General features: G+C 43.3%; 1 protein-coding gene across 2 annotated transcripts in view; it reads left to right on the top strand.

The window, feature by feature from the left end:
* Window positions 1-21,970, top strand: part of MCC (MCC regulator of WNT signaling pathway) — a gene marked incomplete at its 5' end in the record, with an annotated part of 425,634 nt that overhangs the window by 144,272 nt on the left and 259,392 nt on the right. Inside the window, one exon of one of the 2 annotated variants that reach the window (XM_082455728.1) lies at window positions 5,064-5,657. The exons of the other annotated variant lie outside the window; for it this stretch is intronic. Within the exon in view, the coding sequence (XP_082311854.1) occupies window positions 5,601-5,657 (57 nt within the window). Of the gene's footprint in view, window positions 1-5,063; window positions 5,658-21,970 lie in introns of those variants that run through there. 2 annotated transcript variants of the gene reach the window in all.

The raw sequence follows: 21,970 nt of genomic DNA, 5'->3' as shown, positions 1-21,970 counted from the left end.
GTCTAGTGCAATGCTTCCTGAATGCTTTATGTTGTGGCACCTGGAGCAAATGATGTCTGATAGGGTAGGCCACTGAGGCTGGCTGGTGGCTCACAGCCAGGGACTTAGTCCTGGCTTTCCGCACCTGGCTTGGTGCCTGAACAGCCGGCCACAGGAGTTGGGTTACGGAGAGCATTTCTGGACGTATGGAGGTGGGCTTATAGATTTAGGGCAGGAAATTCTTTTGAGTGTATACTTTGAGGGCTCCCTGACTTTTATGACTCTCAAGGACTCAGAGGATTGGGACTTCCTGCATCTCCACAGGGTTCTGAAATACCCCTTTCCTCTGAAAAGTCACTTTCTTCTTCAGGAAATCCCACCAATTTCGCACTATTTCAAAGCATCCTCTTTTACAATGCAAATACTTTGGGCTTGGTTGAGAAGATTATGAGTATTTTTCACCTTCGTGTGAAGTAGCTTAACCAGGCTGCTTTTTTCTTAAAATCTGAGGTATCTAAGTTGGGTTTAGCTTAAGAGAGTCAAGGGGGAAGGGGGCAATTTTGGAGTTTGTTTCCTTGTGTGGGCTGGAGGAGGACAGTGTGACTCAGCACAGTGGACTCATGCGATGGGCAAGGCTGGCTTGGACCCCCTAGGGGTGGAGACGAGGGCTTAGGTCAGCCAGCCCCAAAGTTCAGCTTCCTTAATGCCGGAGGTTCAAGACTTTTACCCAAGATTGCTTCAGTGAATCTGATGTTCATTACCAATGTAGGGTACAGAGAAGACCTGGAATAGAATCCCTACTGTGTAGAAATTCGCTGAGGTCAGCAGCCATACATAGAGGGGCCAGCCTGCCCTTGACAGCAGAAAGGCAATGCCAGTGCGCTATGGCATGTGATCGGTGCACAGACCCATCCACTCATGCAAACTGCAACTTCTGCTTTCCCAGAAATGCTCCTGGAACTACCGCTGCCTCCTCTTCTTCTCCCAGAAACCAGATGTGAAGAGATTAGCCTCTTGGGAAGACAAGGCCAGAAATAAGGGGAACCCAGGTCATTGCCCAATTGGAAGACAGGTTTTCCTCCTTCACCCGACCTGCCCCTACATCTTGATAAATTCCCCTGCCACTTCCGGTCCACACCTCTGTGGACAGGGGCTTGTGCTCTGCTGAAGCAGAACTTGGAGAAGCTCTTCTAGAGGGGTCATGCTGAGGCAGCCACAGTATGAAAGGATTTGCAGGCATGCAGTTATATACTTGGTAAACTACAGTGAGCACTAATCTTGCGACCTCTTTCTCATTATATTGGAAATGCACGTGGGTTTTCATTCTCCTTTGGTGTGCTGACCCGACATGCTGAGGGGCTCCTTGCATTCCTAACGTACTTAGGACATTGACCCAGTTTCATTCTTGTCTACCGCAATATCTTAGCTTTCTTGATAGTAGATATTCCCAGCCTGATTCCTAACTAGCTAAGAGGTGGAAAAAAACCACAAAACATTTAAACTATGCAAAAAAAAAAAAATCTTCGTTTCATGAAATCTTAGATTGGAAGAAAACTGATTTGGACTCTCCCTGATTGCATGAAGCTCTACTCTCTAGACCACTGGCTTTCAGTGTGTCCCACCAGCCTTGAACCTCTGCTTGAACAATTTCAGGGGAGGGGAATCACAACTACTCTGTTCTCCTTGCACTGACAGATAGTTCTGTGGTCTTCCTGTTATTAAGTTAAAATTTGATGACAAGTTCTCATTAGTCTTCATTACCCCTCCACAATCACACAGAGGAAGTTGGATGGCTCTTCAAACAAATGCTGTTAGTTACCGTCTATCTCTGAAGTCTTCTCTTTACTAGTCTATAAATTCTCCAGCTCTCCCAACTATTCCTGGCCTCCTTGGAAGGAGCATCTGAATTATCCTCCTCTCCAAGCCTACTCCAAAGCTAAGCTCATTATTTTTGTCCTTGGCCCTTTCCTTCCCTCCTTTTTCAAAAACTTTGCTCCGTCTTCCTTTCCTCTGTATCTCCAGGTTTTCCTTTAGCCCCAGACTACAAATATGCTCATTCTACCCTCTACTCAACATTGCTTACCTACCTGAAGAAACTCTCCCATCTCTCAATTTGCAGTCACCATCAAATTTATGGCAAGAGTAGTACATGGTTACTAACCCTAGTTCCTCTTCATTCCTTGTGTAGAGATTTATCTTTGAAGGACATTAATGTCTTAGAGGTGCTCTTTTATCAGTCTTCAGGCTTCTCCCCCCCCTATAGCATGTAATATTGATGCTTTCCCTTCTGTCTTGACATCTCCCTTAGGCTCCCAGACTCAGAGTCTTCCTGGTTATCTTCCTGTTTCTTTAACTGGCCTTTCCTACCATTTCTTCTTTTATTCTTTTCCCTCCATGAAAAAGATGTTCCTTAAGATGATGTCCTCAGAGCACTTCTCTTTTCTCTGTCCTATCTTCTTTGGCAACCTTACCTGTTTCCATGGTTTTATTTATAATTCTAATAGGACTTACCCCAAACCTCCATCTCCATCACAACCTTGACTTACCTTTATAGCTCCATTTCAAGCTTCCTTCTAAACATTTCCACTTGAATATGCCACCTCAAACTTACAAAGATGCCACTTCAAACTTATGATATCCCAAATGTAGTTTCCTCCTTAACCTATTTCTTCTCTGGAATACGTATTTTTATTGAGAACATTGTCAAAAACCCCAGTCAGTCAAGTTCTAGATCTACAAGTCATTTTTAAGCTCTCCTCTTTCCACTACAGTTTCTGTTTACTATCTTTCTATTAGAACCTCCTACATCTTAAACAAACCTCTAGTTCTTTTCCATTGTCCCAACTCAATTCAGGCCTTTTTAGCCTCTTGCAGGATTGTTGGGATAGTCCAATTGGCATGTCCATTTCCTACTTCCAGTTTACCACATTTAGATGCCAGATTGTAGTGGAGTTCCAGCTTATGTGGGGATTAAGTATTAAAGTCATTGTTTAAGAAGAAAATCCCATATAGTCAACACTGCTCTTGAAAATGCCTTATACTGTCCATAAAGTAGAATCTGCAGACATATTGCTTCTTAATAAGTTCAGTACTGCCAATTTTTCCTCCACTCTTGGAACAGATCACTTTTCTTTTGGTTGAACACCAGATGAAGTCATCTGCTTGGTTTTTAAGGGCCATCTAGTATGAAAAATATGTTTCTTTAAACACCAGAATCACACTCAACACTAGTCTACTTGACTTCATGTTAGTTACTCATGAGTGTGATACAAATCCACTGGAATGTCTAAAAAAGCACAGCTCTGATCCTATTATTTCTTTGCTTGAAAACCTTTAGAGGCTTTTTTTTTTTCCATTGCCAATCGGAAGGCCCATTTCTTTAGCCTGGCACTCAAAACTGTCCATGATCTGGCTTCAACTCACTTATCTAATCCAGGTTCCATTCCAGAATGGAGTATCTCCCATTCCCCACGCATCCTTTGCACATTCCAGTCTCCATCCACACTTTCTCTCACAGTGGGCCCACATCATGGGATACCTTCTCCTCACTGCCCATCTCTGCTGGGCTCAGCCATTCTTCAAATATCAACTCATGCTGCCTCTTCTGAGAGTCCTTCACAGTCTTCTCCTCCCACCCAACCCAGCCAAAATCCTGTTTCCCACCTCTGAACTGCTGTAGGTCTTCATTTGTTCTGCTTTTATGGCAAGTATCCATTTATATTTAGACTAGTCATTTCTGTTTATGAGACTATAAACACCTTATGGGCAGGGTTGATGCTTGAGTCTTCTTTATATTTTTATATTCTTTCACCACCATCTCCATCTTCAAGCACACAGTTCTCAACAGTTTTTAATGAATTAAATAAGTAAAATAATGTGGCTTCCCAAACCCTCCCCATGCTGAAGAGCTTCTCCTAATGTGCTCTAGTCTGGCAGTGCCCCAGAACTTGGGACCGGTGCTCCATAAAAGCTGCCAACTCTTCCTCATCCCAGTAGAGCCTTCATCAGGTAATGAATGAACTCAACAGGAAGGCATACGAGTAAGAAGATCTATGCAAATGGTCAAGCTTTTTCCTTCTTCTTAAAGAGCAAAATAAATATCCTACTTCTTAAAAAAAAAAAAAAAAGCAGCCTTGGAAATTAATGGCTTTTTCATAGAAGGCTTCAGGAAGTGCCAAGGTCTGTCATTGGGGATGGAGACATTTTCTTCCCGTTGTGTAGAAAGTGACTGATGAGGCCTTTAAAGCAATCCTGCAGACCTACTGTTAAAGGATCAGAATATTTTTCAGTGCATCTCAAGTTCAGAGGGACTTTAACCTTTATGGAGGGAAAAATTCTAGCTCTCTCTTCCCACCCTGCCACACACAGAGGGATGTTTTTACCTCAGGGAAACTCAAGGCTGCAGGGGAGCTCTGATTCCAGGAGTCCACTGAATTTAACAGCCTCTTGAATCTTTCCTGATTCATACTCCAAACCCCAGAAATACAAATCTAGCTCTGCTCAGATGAGCTGTAAGATTTCTAAGGAAGGTCTGAGGGTTGAAGTGGATGGGACATGTAATATTTTTAAGGACTGAGGGTTTGAGAGGATGGGACATTTGGGCCTTTCATGTGATGGAGCATCTTAATCTTTATTAAGAACATGCAGAAATTGTAATCTGCCCGGGGTGTGGGTGGGGGGAGTTTGACGGTGAATTTACACCCTCAGTGTCGACTTTAGACTGATCAGGGAAAATGACCGCCCCACAATCTTGTAAAATCTTAATGTACCATGAGAAGTGCACAGCGCTGCCTGATGTACAGTGTTCAGATTTGTCTTGACCTTCTTAAATTATGGAAAGTGGCTACTAGGAGGGAAGTTTTTTTGGTTTTGTTTTTTACTTTTTCTGCACAATTACTCAGGTGGCTCTTCCTGTTTCTTCTCTCCTCCTGGACCTGGGTCCTGTAATTACTATCGCAGGGAGCTGGAAGGATGCCTGCTCTCCCGGCGAGGTCTCCTCTGCTCGGCCTCCTCCCTCCCCCCCTCCCCCCGCCTTTTCTCTTTCTGGCCCCGCCTCCTCCGCTCACCCCGTAGCCAGCAGCTAGACAGCTGTATTCAATCAGAGAGCACTTACAACTCCCGAGGATTCAAACGGGAAACTTCAGCGTGAAGTGCAGCCGCGCTCCGGCGCTCTCTTAGCTTGCTTTCCCTCCCCGGAACCCGAGACGCGGATTTTCCTCGCCCCGCCGCCCTGGTTTCTTCGGGAAGCCCTCCAGGGAGGCCGGATCCTGCCGGGGTTGCCCTCCAGCCTGGTCATGGGGGGCGGAGAGGCACCATAGGAGACGCGAGGCGGCGCTGAGCGCGGCACTGCCTCGGGTCCCCGCGCCGGCCCGGCCGCTGCGAGCGCGCCTCGCCGCCCAGCCTTCTGCAGCAATGGCTCGTCCGTGAAACGCGAGCCGGCTCTGTTCCTTTTCGGAGTGCCTGCATCCTTCGTGTGGGCTTCACCACTGTCCTGGGTGAAGATGGCTGTCTAGACTAAAATGTGCCAGAGGGGACCAAGCAGTGGATATCCAGCCTGCTAACCCCAACTCGTCAGCTCCGAGACCTGGAGGAGGAGGAGCTCGGCTCTGAAAAGTGCAGTCATGAATTCTGGAGTTGCCATGAAATATGGAAACGACAACTCGGCCGAGCTGAGTGAGGTAAGAAACAGCTGAGGTCGGGAGCTCTGGTTTCTTAGGCATTTGCTTTGAGACAAATCCCCCTCCCTCCCCGTCGCCCACTTTTCTACACGCCACCCGCCTCGCGCTCCCAGTCTGGAGGCAGCACAATTAAAGATAAATAGATTTTCTGGATCTTGTTTTAACTTGTTGTGCTACTCAGGAAATGACCTGAACTGGCTTGATATTTCAGTCTGAGACGAGTGGCTTAAAAAAGAAACAAGCTCTCACCGCGTCGCCAAGGCGTTTTACTCTCCGTGGTCTGGGTCCCCTGTCCATTCCCACCCCCCTTCCTCCAATGTATGTACCACATAACCTTTCGTAGTTGGCAAAATACATGGGAATCCCAGCTGAGCTTAATCTGATGGTAAGTAATTTGGTGGGGCCGGGGAGCTCATTGGAGTACTGAGTCGGCCGCAGGGTCCCACGTGTGATGCGTTTGGTTCAGTTCAAGCAAGGTGGTCTTTCCTTGGCTGAGACGAATGACCCGCCTTGGGGAGGAGAGTGGAGAGGAAGCACATCAAAGCGGCTTAGAACTTTATTTCCTGCCCGGGACTGGACTCCTGAGTCTTAGAGGCAAGCGCACTTGCAGTTTCTGGCTCTCACAGTAGCAAATCCACTTGAGTGCTGGGGACCAGCTTTGAGATTAAGGCGACATCAGACGGTATGCAAGTATATGAGTGGTCAGATGCTGGAGGCCACCTTTCTTGATGACCGTAGGGATGCCTCTGGCACATTCTCCCACCCCCCCACCCCACCCCGCAGGCTTTGAATACCTGAAAAGTGTGATGGGAAACCCACAGAACGATGCTCTGAAGAGGAGGAAATCTGTCTGCAGCAGGAGGCTTGGTGGCTGTGGGTTTTCCTCTTCGCCTCATCGCTGAGCCGTTCATGGGGCAACGTGGTCTGTGCTTCTTGAGTGTGGCTGAAGAGAGAAAAGGCACCGTATAAAGACAGCAGAAGGCAGATGGAGGTGATGTCAGATGACCGACAGTGAAGGGAAAAGGAAAGGATGGAGCCCTCTTTGAGGGGTGAGGGCTGGTGCTGGGAAAGCGAGGAGGGTGTAGATGGGGGAAATCCGAGCAGGTCTGTGGCTGGTATCCAGCAGTGAATACAATCAGCCCCTGCCTGGTGCTCTAAGTGTCTTGGTGCTGAGCCTTCCCTGCTCCAGTTTGAGACAGCATTTTGAGATGTTAGTCAAATGAGGTAGAAGCATTTCCTAATCCCTGTGGTTTTCCCTGTGATGTAGAAAGCTGGGGAGATGTTAAGAGTGAGGGCTTCACTTAAAAACGGGAGGTTGGGGAGGAGGCTCAGAGACCTAAGTGATTTTTGCCAATTTCACATGCAGGGAGAGGTTTCAGATCTAAAACAGAACCCACGACCCTACTCCATTAATAACACTGCTAGGAGAAGCCTTTGACTTCTAAGGACGTTTAAGAATAAGAAACTAAAGGCACGTATCTTGCAGAGTCTCTGCCAGGTCCTTCACATTGTTTGTTTCTATGTGGCAGCTTTAACTCTCTGTCACCTGAAGTGTGCTATTCAGGTACCTTTGCTCAAAAATGAACCACAGATTTAGGATGAAGGTGGCTAGAAGGCTGGAGAGAGAGAGGAGGCCAGGATTGATTTGGAGAGTACTGGCACGGTCAGTGGGCACATTAGATTAGCTGAGAGTATCTGTGAAACTCAGGTGGGAACTAAAACTCTCCATTACTTGCCTGGTTTTATCCACTCCTTAAGTGTTCCTTGGAAACTTGTGGCCAGGTGAAAGAGCTGAGGGTGTTTCGTGGCACCTGCTTTAGTTGGAGCTGTAGTACTAGAGCATTATAGGACATAGTTTTGTCCCTAAGAAAGTAAACAAGCTTCTGCCCCAACCATGTCCTTCACCACATTTTCTGCCTCTTGCCCTCTTTCCAGCCTTCTTTCTAGGTTCAGTGATTTAGTTGCCACTCCATCCCCCCCGGTCTTGAGTTTCCCTGCAGATTGAGTAATTGCAGTGGAGTATAAGGATAGTTATTTTTAGTTTTTTACATATTTTCATTTAGGGTATATGTAAAGAGAATTTGTAAGCAAAGGGGAGATGTGTGATTCATACCTTGTGGACCCTAAATCTCAGTTCACTTCATCATGGGCAACAGTTGTAGCATTTGCCTTTTCTATAATATCCATAGGGCAGTATCCATATGAATCCATAGATCTGAATACAATTAATTTGTATTTCTCACATAAGGTCTATGATGTAGAGTTTCTTCTTTTCACTGTAATTTTTCTCTTAAACACTGGTTTTACTTTAATGTCCTGGGGGGCAAAGTTGCCATTCTCTTTTCGTGGTCGGTTCCTCCTTCTCACCTGAAAGCAGAGCTAATAAAAACCCCCTTTGGTGCCATATCTCTTATTGGTGCTCTTATTTGGTGCTCAGGAGCCTCAAAGCTGTCTGGAGGTCACCGTAGGGTCAGATTCAACCTGATGCTCACCAGGCGTTTCAGGGGCAGGAAGAATTGTGAAAGGGCCTAGCATTATCCTGGGTATCATAAACAAGAGTCCTCTCTCACTGGTGTTGACTTGTGAGCTTACCCCTTCTGCAAGGGTTCTCTCGCCACAGGAGTCATTGACTCTTTGACAATACTGTTGACACTGACGCCATAACATCCTAAACAAGGGGGAGTGACTGGAATCAATTTCTTGTTGTAATCTGCTTGTCCTATTCGTGAAAGCAGCTAGCTTTGGTCAGCAGTTGAGGTGCTGAGCTCCGCCTGCAGCGCTCCGGGAATGCTTGGGTGCAAGAAAGGCAGGAGGGATTTAGGTGTGAGGGATACATGATCAGGAGACCTAGCTGGGTGTTGCGCATGACGTGTTCACGGTATGTTTGAGGGCTTTAAAATGGAAAAACAGGAAATTCATGAATGGGTTCCTTTTGTGTCTTTATTTTGAACAATAGCTGTTTAAGATCCTGTGAGATGATTATAACAGACAGTAAAATTGTTTCTACCTATGGACATTCAAAATATTTTTATCAATGACCACAAATGATTTTATCAGGTCTAAACACTTTAACCAAAGTGAACTAGTCCTCAGCATTGACCACAGTACTACTAAAGGAAAATTTGAGAAGCATGAATTGACTATTCTTTTTTCTTGGCTAATAGCTCTCCCTATCAAAGACTCAAAGGGTATTTTTCTTTTCCTAATGTGAGGTTAAGAAAGGACTTCAACATCAGCCAAATCAAAAGTACTTAGACAATTAAATGTTTGACTTTCAGGCTCCCTCCCCCACGATCAAGAAGCTGAGTGGACACACTTTCAGCAGCGTTAGATTAAATTCTCCCAAACCGTGTCAAGGGAAGGCCACTAAATCTTTTTCCTCGTCGCCATGGGTTTTCCGTCAGCAGTTAGTTCTGTTTGTCTTGGTAAAACTTGTGGGACCAGTATGTAGTTGAACCTTATTTTACTGTCACAATCACATTTCTTGGTTCTTAGAGTAATTCAGACCTTAGGAAGATGTCTTAAGGCGCAGCGTTATGAGGGTATGACTTGAATTTACTCATCTTCACAAAATAGCTGTGGACTGGATCTGCTTGCCTGGTAGACAGCTGCCTATTTATGTAGCAAACTAAAAATTTATATTTAAGGGTTTGTTCTTTCCTGGGAATAACTAAAACCTCTTGTCCAAAGCAATCAACGTATATCCTTTGCTTTTTAAACATTAAGCAATGAATAGGTAAAATTCTCCCATCACTATTTACTTTGAAACCTCTGTTGCCCCAGAAAATCATATTTTCCTTACTCTGTCCTTTCTTTATTCAAAGCCTCTTTCATAAGATTATTCCACTCCTGAATGCAGGCTATAGAGGCGACTTTTCATGCTTTCACCATTCACTTGTTGCGTAGCTACTGAAACCCACGTCTTCGTTGATACTCTAAGAAGTGGATTTATATAGGAGAAGATTGTTCTCTAGATAGATTATCTTGTATGACTGTCTTTAAGTGGCCGTCTCACAGATGTACTTGCTCTAAATCATGAAGTTACAAAATATCAGGGTTGGCAGAGACTGAGATCACCTGGTATTCCCACACCCATTTCTACTTCTTTATACTCCTCTGTCCTTATGGAATCACGCTTCATTGTAATGAGTTGTTTAATGTCTGTCTTGGACACAGACCATGAGCCCCAGAATAACAGTGTCACAGCCTGTCACAGAGGCTGGCACATAGTAGGTGTTCTACAAATGTTTGAATGAACACCTTGCCTCTTCTCTCCCTTTCCCTTTTTATAAACATCAAATTTGAGAAAGTGATTTAAGTGCTTGGTCTGAGGCTTTTTTGGCTATCAATGGCTGTGTAACAAACTGCCCCCCAAATTTAGAGGCTTAAAATAACAATCTTATTTGGTCATGGTTTCGCAGTTTGGGGCAGAGCTGAGGGTGTGGGAAGATTTGTGTCTGTGACCCCAGCTAGACGATCCACTTCCAAAATGGCTTAGTCCCATGGCTGGCAAGCAGGTGCTGGCTGTGGACTGGGAGATCACCTCACTTCTCTTCTACACGGGCCTGCCCAGGTACTGCTTGGGTTTCCTCTCAGCATGGCAGCTGGGTTCCAAGGAGGGGGTGGAAGCTGCCAGTTCTTTTAAAAATGTAGGACTGAAATTGACACAGGGTCATGTCTGTGTGTTCTCTTGGTTAAAACAGCTATATGCTTAGCCCAGATTCAACGGGGTGAAGAAATAGATCCCACCTCTTCAAGGGAGATGTCATAAAGAATTTGCAACCATTTTTAATCTACTCCAGAGGCCACAAAACAAGAGCCATGTCTAAAACCCTGATCTCTTAATTCCCAATGGCTGGCAGTAGTTTTTGTCATTTTATTTTGTCATTTTAGCTGTTAATTTAGTGGTTTGTAAAAACTAACATATTCTAAGCATTTCCCAGGTATTGACATGCTTAATTATCAAAAACTCTATGAGATACATGCTGTTATGCCCATGTTACAGGTGGAGAAATTAAGGCATAACGAGGTGAAAACCCTTACCAAGATTGCACAGACTATTAATGGTGACCTCAAGATTTGAGGCCAGGTAGTCTTTCTCCAGAGTCAGCCATTCCTCCACTGTTTCCTTTCGTTAGTTCCTGTTAGTTACTGCTCTCAGCATTTTTTTTTTTTTTTTTAGTTCATAATTTTCTTTATTCTCAATTACAACTTCATAGTACTTCATTTGGTAAATATACTGTAGTTTATTCAACTGGACTTCTCTGTCTAGATATTTAGGCCTGCAATATTTGGCAATTACAAATAATGCTGAAATCTTCCCACATGAATTTTTTTATTGGTAAGGATCTTTCTTCAGAGTGAATTCCTAGAAGAGTCATTTCTGTGCTCTCAGCTTTTGATCACATATTCCTAGGAGGGAGTATTCTATCTAATAAGCCTGTTTAACTTGATATGTATTGTAATCTCTATGCAATACCCAGATAAATGTTTTTGATAAGAGTGGTATGAATATGCTCACTGCTGTCACCTTCAAGTGGCTGAAGGATTGTAGACATTGATTTTCTAGAGCAGATTTGTTAATAAGGAATCGGGCAGTCATCATTCAGGAAGGCCTTCTTTCTGTTCCCACTTACTTCAAGGGAGATAGAGGCGCCACGACCTCTGTCCCACTGCCTGTGTGCTCTGAGGCGTCTGAGGAATTAGTGCTACAGTATTTGAGGTGCCAGATGAGAATAAGATTTCCTTTGTGACAAGAATTAGGGTTCTCTTACCCCTGCAGGTGGGGCTCTAGGCTTCTACTGCGGTTGGCTAAATCACTGTGGGGCTGCAGAGCGGTGAGTTTGATGAAAAAGCCGATGAAGTGGTCGGCCAGGGCTGTGTGGCAAGGCAGCTGCTGGTGGCCTGGTCCTGAGGAAGCAGGTGCTGAAAGGACGGACAAGACCCTGAGTGGAGCCCAGTGGGCGGGGCCAGTAGATCAAGCATGGCTGGAACCAGGTGGTAGTCAAGAAACAGGGGAAGGAGCAATGGGATGTGAGGGGAGGAGGTTAGTCAAAGACCAGGCAGGAGATCAGGAACTGAGATGGCCACAGACCTGAAAGCAGAGAGAGAACCTTGATTCTGAAGAAGTGCTTTGTCCAGGCAGGAAGTTTTAAAATTAATCCCAAGACTTTTCATGCTGATGAATTATTTACAGGACTATGGCTACCAGATTTGAGGTGCCAGAACTTTGAGTGGAGGCACCCGTCCAGAGTAGGGAATATGATGGTGATACTCAGGAAATAAACTCAAGGTGCTGTTTTAACAGCTGCCTGAAGCTAATTTACCCAGTGCATGTCATGTGGAAGGCTTCCTCCAAAGCCAGACTGTAACTGGAAAATAAAAACTGCATTTACGGAAAGATTAAGAAGTTGTTGATGAACAAAGATTGCAAATTTAGGTTTTGATCCAAGGAATCAAATTTCAGAAAACCAAGATTACGTTTTAAGTAATCTCCAGATTCTGGGAAAGAGGTTTATGTTGGCGGGATTACAGAATCAGACAAGCTAAAAAAAGACACAGAAAATTGATAGCAGTTAGGATGTGGATTTTTACATCTGCGAGGGGGTGGCATGGCAGAGATAAATCATTTGCAGCTATTTTCTCATCTCCCCCAACCACATCCAAATTCCTACTAGTGGCCATCTTTCATTCTTGAAAGAAACAAGAAGAGAATAACCTGGATTATGCAGATAAAAAGAAGTTCAATTTATAGAGTAAATATTTCCTGGGACCACAAAGCTGTCCTCTCTTTCTAGCAAATGTCCTTTTTCTCTTGCTGAACAGAAACAGCCAAAATTAATTCATGGGGGAATAGAAGGCACCTTTTGGAAGATTTGCACTATCATAAGGAGTGACTGAGACTATAAAGCACTTTATATATGTAAGTCTTTCAAGATATTTTTGAAACTCAGAGAAGTTAAACTTTGAGACAATTTAGGAAAAAAATTCAGCATTAGCAGCTGTTGATTCTACTTGTCATGCAAAAAGCTGTAGGTTAGAGTTGTTAACTTTGTAAATAGCAATCAAAGTCTGTTGGGCTGGAAGAATCGTACGGTAAAGTTACTCAATGCCTTGGCTGGTGGGATATTTTGAGGCAGATTGCTTGTCAGGAGGTTTGATCAGTGCTTGGAACACATGATGGGACATATGGGGCCCGAGATGCAAATGCATCTTAAGCCAAAGGCTGTGGTGTTCCATCACCTGAGAACAGAAAGTTTCACAAAGCCTCAGTGTGCGTGCATGTCAGTGAACGACTCCAGCTGGATTTGTGAGAAATATTGAAGTAGTTGTCAAGGGAAGAATGCCAACGTGAAAAAAGATTGCCTGTCAATTAGAAAAGCAACGGAGTCCTCTGGTTGGTTGCAGGGTAGGAGTGGGAGTAATTGCTTGTCCCTGTTTCCTGTGGGTTGTGTGAACTTGTCCATAGAATACATGGCACACTTGCGATGACATTTGCTTCTGCCTGGGTCCCTCCCAACCTCCCAGGTTAGTTGTCCTTGCCTCATCCTGTGTTCACAACACTTACTTTAATTATCCACAGCCTCCCTGGGAGACCATGCGATCTCTGAAGGCAGGGACAGAGTGAAACGCATCACAGTATTGCCAGTGCCTAGTCAATATGTGACATAGGGCGACCACAAACTTCAAATTTACTTGTTGGACCAAACAGCAGTTGCCATTATAGTGTGACAGATGTGTTGGATTGACCACTTACATATTTTGGTTAAAGGACACATTTGAGGAAATTTAGTTTGGTCATTATTACTGTAACTTACTCTCTATTCCTAGTTCATTTTTCTGTTCAGCAAACACTGTGTGCCTTCTGTATGCCAGGTGCTGTTCTTAGGTGTGGGGATACAGAAACAAAACTGATGTAGTCCCTGTTTTAATGGATACTACATTCTAGAGGGAGACAGACAATACACGTGACAGATGTATGTGGTGGTGATGAAGAGGTGATGGTGTTGAAGGGATCCAGTGGTGATGAAGAGGAGGAGGGAGGAATGAAGGAGGGAGGGATGCTATTATACTGATCAGGGGAGACCTGTCTGCAGGAATCTTTGAACTGAGACCTGAATGCAAGGAGGCATAGAGCCATGCGAAGATGAGGATGATCATTTCAGGCAGCGGGACTGATAAGGGTCAAGGTCAGAGGCCAGAGCATGCATGGTGTGTGTCAGCAAGGAGGAGACGTGGCTGGGAGTGCAGTGAGCAAGGGGAGAGCGGAAGGAGGTGAGGTCAGAGAAAACAGTTCTGGCTAGATCACCTGTATTCTTGTAGGCTTTGGAGAAGAATCTGGATTTCTCTGGAATGATTTGAAAATATGCCTGAATTGATTTTTTTAAATCCTTTTCATGTATGTATATATGTGTGTGTGTGTGTGTGTGTGTGTGTGTGTGTGTGTGTATTTTATTGTGGGGCAGGGGCAGGGAGATATCCTCGGAAAGAGGAGGAGCTAGCAAAGAAACCTGGAAAGTTGTGCCCCAAAAGCCAATGAAAGAAAAGGGTAGAGTGATCAGTCAGATGCTTCTCCTTTTGTTTCTTTCACTCTTAAAGCCTGTGCATAGTCCCAAACTTTCAAATGGTGTCATTTTCTACAAGCAGAAATAATTGCTATATGCATTAAAAACAAACTGTAATTATTTTTGGACATCTTCAGAGTATGTGAGTGTATTTTCCCCTTAAAAGGAATGGTTTAAAGAACTAAGTGATGTGGCCACTGGCCAAGAAGGATTTGAAAACTGCCTTCCCTTCCCTGATGGATGGTTCAGTGTTGATGGATGCCGATGATGTAGAATATAGGTGGGTTCGGAATTAGGAAAACTGAGCTCTGTTTCCCACTCTCACTTGGACCAATTTCCTTCCTCTATTTATAATCACTGATTTTATTTTTTAATGAGCTTTTGTATCAGTTTATTGATTTATAACCAATATAGCTCCAAGGAACCTGGAATGCTGAGACCTTTTTTCCTATTGAAAAGGTATTTGGCAGTCAGATTATGACAAGAAAGATTCCAGGTAAGCTTGGAATTAGACAAGGGAGATTTCTGTTGGGTTAGATGCTATTAAGCTATTCTTTGATTTGCAGTTTATTTTATCCAAACCATCTGCACGACTGATGAGGAAACTGAGGCATAAAGAAGGCTGGCTAGCAGCAGAGGGGGAAGTGTAGAACTCAGATTTTTTTCCTTAACTCTCAGGGATAATTTTTCCTCTTCTACCTCAACTTCCTCAGTTTCTATATCACAGGATTTGTTTTAAAGTATGTGTTTTATAACAGTCTGTAATTATTTTAAAAGGTGGAAGCCCTAATTCTTCAGTATTCTCATATACATAGGACATTACTACTAATGACACTATTAAAATAATTGGAAGAATTTATTTTTAGCTCTGTGATTTTTGGGTATATTGTAATAGTCTGCGCCCTTCTGTCCTTTTTTAAAAAAATTGTGGTAAAATATACGTAACATAAAATGAACAGTCTTAACCATTTTGGGGGTACAGTTCTGTAGCATTAAGTACATTCACATTATTGTACAACCATCATCACCATCCGTGTACAGCATTTTTTCATCTTTCGCAACTGAAACTCTGTACCCGTTAAACACTCACTCCCTGTTTCCCTCCTCCCCTGCCCCTGGAAACTACCATTCTACTTTCTGCCCCACTATGAATTTGACTAATCTTGATACCTCATGTGAGTGTAATCATAAAATATCCCTTCATGACTGGTTTATTTCCTTTAGCATAATGTCTTCAAGGTTCATTGATACTGTAGCATGTGTCAGAACTTCCTTTTTATGGCTGAATGCTAATCCACTGTGTGTCTATATTATGTTTTGTTTATCCATTCATCTGTCAATGGACACTTGGGTTGCCTCTACTTTTTGGCTATTGTGAATAATTCTGTGATGCATATGGGTGTGCAAATATTTGAGTCCCTGCTTTCATTTATTTTGGATACATACCCAGAAGTGTGATTGCTAGAGCATGTGGTTAATTCTGTGTTTAATTTTTGGGGGAATTGCCATACCATTTTCCACAGAGGCTGTTCCACTTTACATCATTCCCACCAGCAATGCACAGAGGTTCCAACTTCTCCACATCCTTGCCAACACTGCTTTTCTGTTCTATTTTGCTTTTTAAATAATAGCCATCATAATGGGTATGAGGTGGTATCTAATTGTGGTTTCTCTTTGCATTGCCCTAATGATCACTGATATTGAGCCTCTTTTCATGTGCTTATTGGCCCTATCATCGTCAGAGAAATGTCTATTCAAGTCCGTGTCCAATTTTAATCAAGTTGTTTAGGAATCTTTTGTTGTTGCAAAATATATTCTTCATATATTTTGGATATCAAGTCCCTGTCCCTTTTCTCCTTTGTCCAGGTCTGATTATCTCTGTGGTTGGAGCTTTGCACAGCCACTGGCTATTTCCAGATGGAATTACAGTGAGTGTAAAATGAGGCATGAACATGCACTGCTTCTCCACGGAAAACAAATGGGCTTGCCCAAGGCCAGGAGGACTCCTTCCTCCACGGTGTCCAGGAAGAAGTAACTTCCTGACGCATGGTGGGGCAAGTGCTCGTTTCACAGGCTGGCAGCCAGCAGCTCTCCCTCTGGACAGACTAGATGATCTCGAGCAAGGTTAGGCAGGCACCAGAGTTAAGAGTTATGTTCATGGCACTTGAAGAGTTACATTGCTCCACCGACATGTGGTGATTTCACAGTATTTAAAGGGGATTTTTAGGAGAGGGCTTTGGCAACAGGGGCCTGTGGAGAGTAGCCAGGAAGTCTGAGGCTGGCCTGTTAGATTAGATAACTGTTACTTTATTTCTTGGTGCTGGGAATCTAATCCTGGTTAAACCAAAACCTAATTTATTTTCATGCTTGACTGGGGGCACTTTTGATGATGTGTTTGGATGAGAGTGAGCGTGGAATAGGAGTACTGTGGGAATGAGATAGTGCAGGGCTGCTCTGCCTGGGCTGATTATTAATAGGGGGTTAACAGTGAGGAGGGGGGAAATAGGCGAGTTGGACCGCAGGACAGGAGCTTTTACTTCCAGTGGGTAGATTTAAACTAAAACTGGGATCCCCTTTTTTCAGGATGCCTTGCTGTACGGATAGGGCAGAAAGCAGTATGCCTTCTGGTATGATAGAGTGACTTTTAAGACTGTTTCTCATTTGGGGCTTCTGAGTTGCTAATGAAAATGCTGTCAGGACAAACATGTAATTATGGCCGAAGAAAGTGTCTGATGTTGATAAAGCTGCCTTCAAACCCTTTAATTCCCCGAGTGTTGAAGATGGGGCATCTTTCTTATTTGGTATTAACATGTCCCAGCCAGCAAGGATGACCTATTGGGGTCAGGGTAATATGTTGAGTGACTAGGAAAGGCCTCTGTTTTTTGGCCGCCTTCTTTATTAACTTCTCCTCTGGGCCAATTTACTTGATTTATCACCTCAGTTTGTCTGCAAAACCATGTGTGGCAAAGTTGTGAGCTCTGAAATCCTAGCTCTGCCACTTCCTAGCTAGGCGATCTGGGGGAAGTTGCTTTTCTTGGCTGCACATTCCCTATTATAAAATGGTGAAAATGAGAGTATCCACCTTAGGGAAGACCAGTGGCATAACCTATGTAGTGCTTATCAAAGTGCCTGATAAATACTATTGGTTAGCTCTTGCAATATTATTGTTATTATTATTTTGCTACTACAAACAGAACATTAGTAGCTGTGGTTGTAAGTGAGCACTAAAATTATTTAAAAGAAGTTCTTAAGTGGAGGCAAACTTGTCATGAAGACAGTATCCAGGAATCTTAAGAGTTTCACAGCCTGCTGATGTTTGCTGGACCTTAATGCCAAAAGCTCATTATCTGGGAAAATGTTCTCCCGAATATTGACAAGTCTCAGAAAAGAAAGGTATTTCCTTTTTTGGATTTGCAGAGCCAGAATGTTAATGAGCTAACGAGTGGCAGTACTAATCACTTTTTAAATTTTATTTTGTTTATCACTTTTATTTAATTTCTCCTAATTTTGTCCCAGCTATAGTGCCCAGCACAGCCATTCTAGCTGATGGCGTAACATGGGAGAGGGAAGGCACGGCAGGCCGCTCCCAACACCCAGAATAAGGATGCATTGCAGAGAAACAGACGATGTTCATGTATTGCTATTGCGTAACTATTTCTTTCATGGAGATAGGCTTTTATCAGTGAGGCACACTTTGTGGATTCCCTTCCAAGTTATGATCTGTTTACTGTAAGAAGGTTGCAGCCGTGCGGGTGGGAGCTTCGCCTGGAAGAGCAGTAGCGGATGGCGGAGGCTCATCTGCTGGAGACCAGGGGAACCTTGCTAAGTGGGTCTGAGGAGGACTTGGGATGTGCCCGCCAGCAGTGAAGGCCATCTCTATTGCTGTGTACAGCTAACTTTTTCATTTGAAAGAGTTTTTTAAAAGCTTCCTGGTTGAGGTTGTGTCTGATGGTCAGAAAGGAGGCAGTGATGGCATATTTCCTCTCGGGTTTGGAAGTTGTTACAGTTTGATCATTTGCTGAAGAGGATATACCTGAGGGCACTGAGAAGGAAACTAACATGAGTCTCCGAGAATGCTCCTGGCAAGTGATGCTACTCGTTCCCTGGCTTAAACTGCCATCTCTAAGCTGCTGCCTCACAAGTCTGTACCTCCAACCCAGATCGATTTGAATACCAGACAGGTAGAAGGAGAAGTGCAGGTCTTGTGTAATACAAAAGCTTCTTGTAGCCAGTATTCTTCCTCCTCGCCCCTCCTGCCCTCTCGCACAGACACTCAGGCCCGTCTCTAGAAGACCTTTGTCAGCTCCCAGTTAACTCTCTCTCTGTCAAGTACCCCGTGCTGTCTGGCAACACTGCTTCACCGGAAGTGCTCTATCATCTCAGAAGCTTACCTGGTAGGGGAGTGGCCAGTGGCTGGAGAAATGCACTATTCTCAGAGCACATTATTGCAGCGTGGTTGGCAGGACACATGATAGTTACGAATGATGAAAAGAAGTAAAAAGAAAAGACTAAGAGATAGAAAAAGTACACAGAGGCAACTACTTTTGTACCAATTAATGGTGTAAACTTCATCGTCCACCACCAGGTCCCCACGCCCTGAAGCTGGATCCGGGTTGCACCTCCCCTCCATCTCCTTCTGAAAGCAAACACTGGGCCCTTAGGGACCCACCCAGTATGACTGAGGTTGGAGAGCTTTGCTTCCAGCCGAGTCTCATAGGCGTATCTGGGCTGCTCTGGGTATTCTCTCTTAGGAAGAGAGGAGATCAGAGTGGAAGCTGTTTGGAAGCAGGTCCTAGTCCTGGGATGGTGGGAGTAGCTCCAGGAGCTAGATTTTGCTATTGTATTAGAAATAATAAATGTGAAGGATGGCAATGCAGATATTTTGTTGGAATACTTCAAGTGAAACAATATGGTGCAAAATTACTTCTGTTTCATCTTGCAAATATTCCCTCCCTTTATGCACATCAAAGCCTAAATCTATACTTTTTAAAACATGTTGCCTTCAGTACAACAAAACTGATGCACAAGAATAGTTTTGATATTCAAAAGCATCCGTTATAGTTTTTTCTTAAGAGATTAGTGTTCTTTGATACTCTGACTAAAGTAAAATTGTTAGAACTAGTGAGAATGGTAACTTAATGCCTTTAGCCTTAGCAGGGTTCTTTCCAAAATAGAAATGAATATGTAGTATTTAAGGGTGAGGGCGTGGAGATTAATTCTATATGTAATTGTGCCCTACATGCAAAAAGACATCCTTGCAAAGGTAAGGAAGTCCCTGCAGTTAAGCTTCAGCATTCATTTGCAAGTGACAGGAATATGTTAATTGCTTTTCTTAGGTGAGTGATTCTTAGTCTGGTGGGAATGATAAAGATTTCAATTCATTTCACTTATCTAGGTTTTTAAAAATATCAGTGTTCATAGGTGGCGGTATGGAGCTAATAAGGGATTCCAGTGAGGTCTGGGTTACTGGGTAGATTTCATTCAAAGTGTGACTGCAGTAGTCCTCAGTGGTAGAATTACATTTTCATCAAAGCAATCAGCCCGTGATTGTTTGGGTGACTCTGAGTGCCCTGAACCACTGGTGCTTATGTGGGCTGGATGGGAAGATTGGAGCGTATTATGCTCTGAAATGATGAGGCTGATGCGGTGTCTTGTAAACACTGCTTAGCACAGCAGTTGGAAATGAGAAGTTAGTGTGATCGGTTATGTGGAGAGTTCTGAGGTTTATGACTTACATAAGAAATTAACCTTTTCATTGCTCTTCTGACTGCCAAAGAGGCCAGGTAAAGACTGATGGGATTTTCCCTTTTACATTTTGGCCTTTAATTCACCAAGTAAATTGAGGAAAATTTAAAAATTGCTTTTACGACTTTGTAGGTTTGACAAATGTCCACAAGTACATCTTTATCAGTATTTTGTCAGATTGTCTTTTAAAGTTTACTTTGATTCAGAAACTATTTAGAGTTATGTATCATTCTGTGACATCTTTCTTATGATAACGTGTGCATATTATCCTCAACTTCATGGGAAATCCAACCTGTTACTTTCATTAAGTCATGAATGTTCTTTTGTAATATATTCATATTCAATACCTGAAGGTAGGGCCATCCGTAGTTTTGACTGGTGGTAGCACAAGTGGTTGGCGTATCATTGTAGGACCCTGGATGACAAGAGAACATTCCTGTGAATTTGGTAACATTATTAATGGATAGGGATTTTACAGAACTTAAAGTTATATACTAGTTTTTAAAAAAATCATAAGCATGTGTATTTTAAATGCTTCATTTTAATGGGAAGTTGGAAGGAATTGTATCAGGCACATTTAGGTTGCCACCATGCTAACCTGAGAGTAATCAAGAAATGTTCAGGAGAAAGGTTGTTCCCAGAAGAAAGTGTGGCTTGGTCAGTGGTTCTGAGAAAGGAATAACATGGCCGGTGCAAAGTACATAAAGAGGGCCAAAGTGATCAAACTGGAGTGAGTGAGGGGGAAAGAGCGACACAGATCTTGTCAAAGAGTAAGCCAGAGACTCGACCATGTCAGTAATGAGATTTAACTCTCCTTAAACATAGGGTATCACTAACGAGTGAGAATCATCCACTGCTAAACTAAGAGTTAACATATATAAACGTGGTTTACCTGCATCTTTTCAGACTCAAAATAATGTTGAAGGCAAGATATAGCTAGAATCTAGTTTACCTTGCTTTGCATTTACACAGTACTATTTGAACTTGTAGAACCTCAAAAATGTCAAATTTGCATTTGCAGATTTTTTTACCTCCATTAATTTATATTGTGATTTGAGAGGCTTTTATTAAACTTGCTCTTATGGCTCATCAATTTGCTTCTACTTCCAATAATAATTTCTGAATTAATGTCGAGGATTTTCACGAAGTCACCAGGGATCCTTAGGTGAAAACCCGAAAGTATTAAGAAAGCTTATGTTAAAAGCAATCTCTGTAATCAGATCTTTTTTTTTTTAATTATTTAATTATTTAATTATTTATTTATTTATGGCTGTGTTGGGTCTTCGTTTCTGTGTGAGGGCTTTCTCTAGTTGCGGCGAGCGGGGGCCACTCTTCATCGCGGTGCGCGAGCCTCTCACTGTCGTGGCCTCTCTTGTTGCGGAGCACAGGCTCCAGACGCGCAGGCTCAGTAGTTGTGGCTCATGGGCCTAGTTGCTCCGCGGCATGTGGGATCCTCCCAGACCAGGGCTCGAACCCGTGTCCCCTGCATTGGCAGGCAGATTCTCAACCACTGCGCCACCAGGGAAGCCCCAGATCTTTTTTTATGTAAATAAAAAAACAGTTTTGAAATACTCTGTAAAATTACTTTGTAAATTTTTACACCTTCGCGTATTAAAAAAAAATTGCTTTTAAAAAACACTCTAACATATTAATAATTAGTAGGAAGAGGGTAGCTTAAGAAAAAACATATAAGATTGTAAATTTCTGGACAGCATAAACCAGAGTACATAGTAGTGAAAATGAAGCAGTTACATAGAGTATTCAGGAATAGCGCTCAGAAGTGCTGAGCACTTTGTGTGCGGGTTCAAAATGGCATTTCCTTGCTTAAAACCCTTCATTTCAGGGTACCCAGCTCCTTAGCCCCTGTGGGCCTCTCCAGCTATATCTGGCCACTTCTCACCCTCACATTCTAGCCTCCAGCTAACTCAACTACTTGCAGTACCTTCAAGGTGCCTGGCTGCCTCTTGGCCTTAGAACTTGACATTTGCTGTTCCTCCGCTGGTA

This window comes from Balaenoptera physalus (assembly GCF_965194825.1).
Source record: "Balaenoptera physalus genome assembly, chromosome: 3".
Classification (NCBI taxonomy): Eukaryota; Metazoa; Chordata; class Mammalia; order Artiodactyla; family Balaenopteridae; genus Balaenoptera; species Balaenoptera physalus.
Note: the sequence above shows the minus strand (reverse complement) of the source record. Positions and strands in the feature narration are given on the sequence as shown.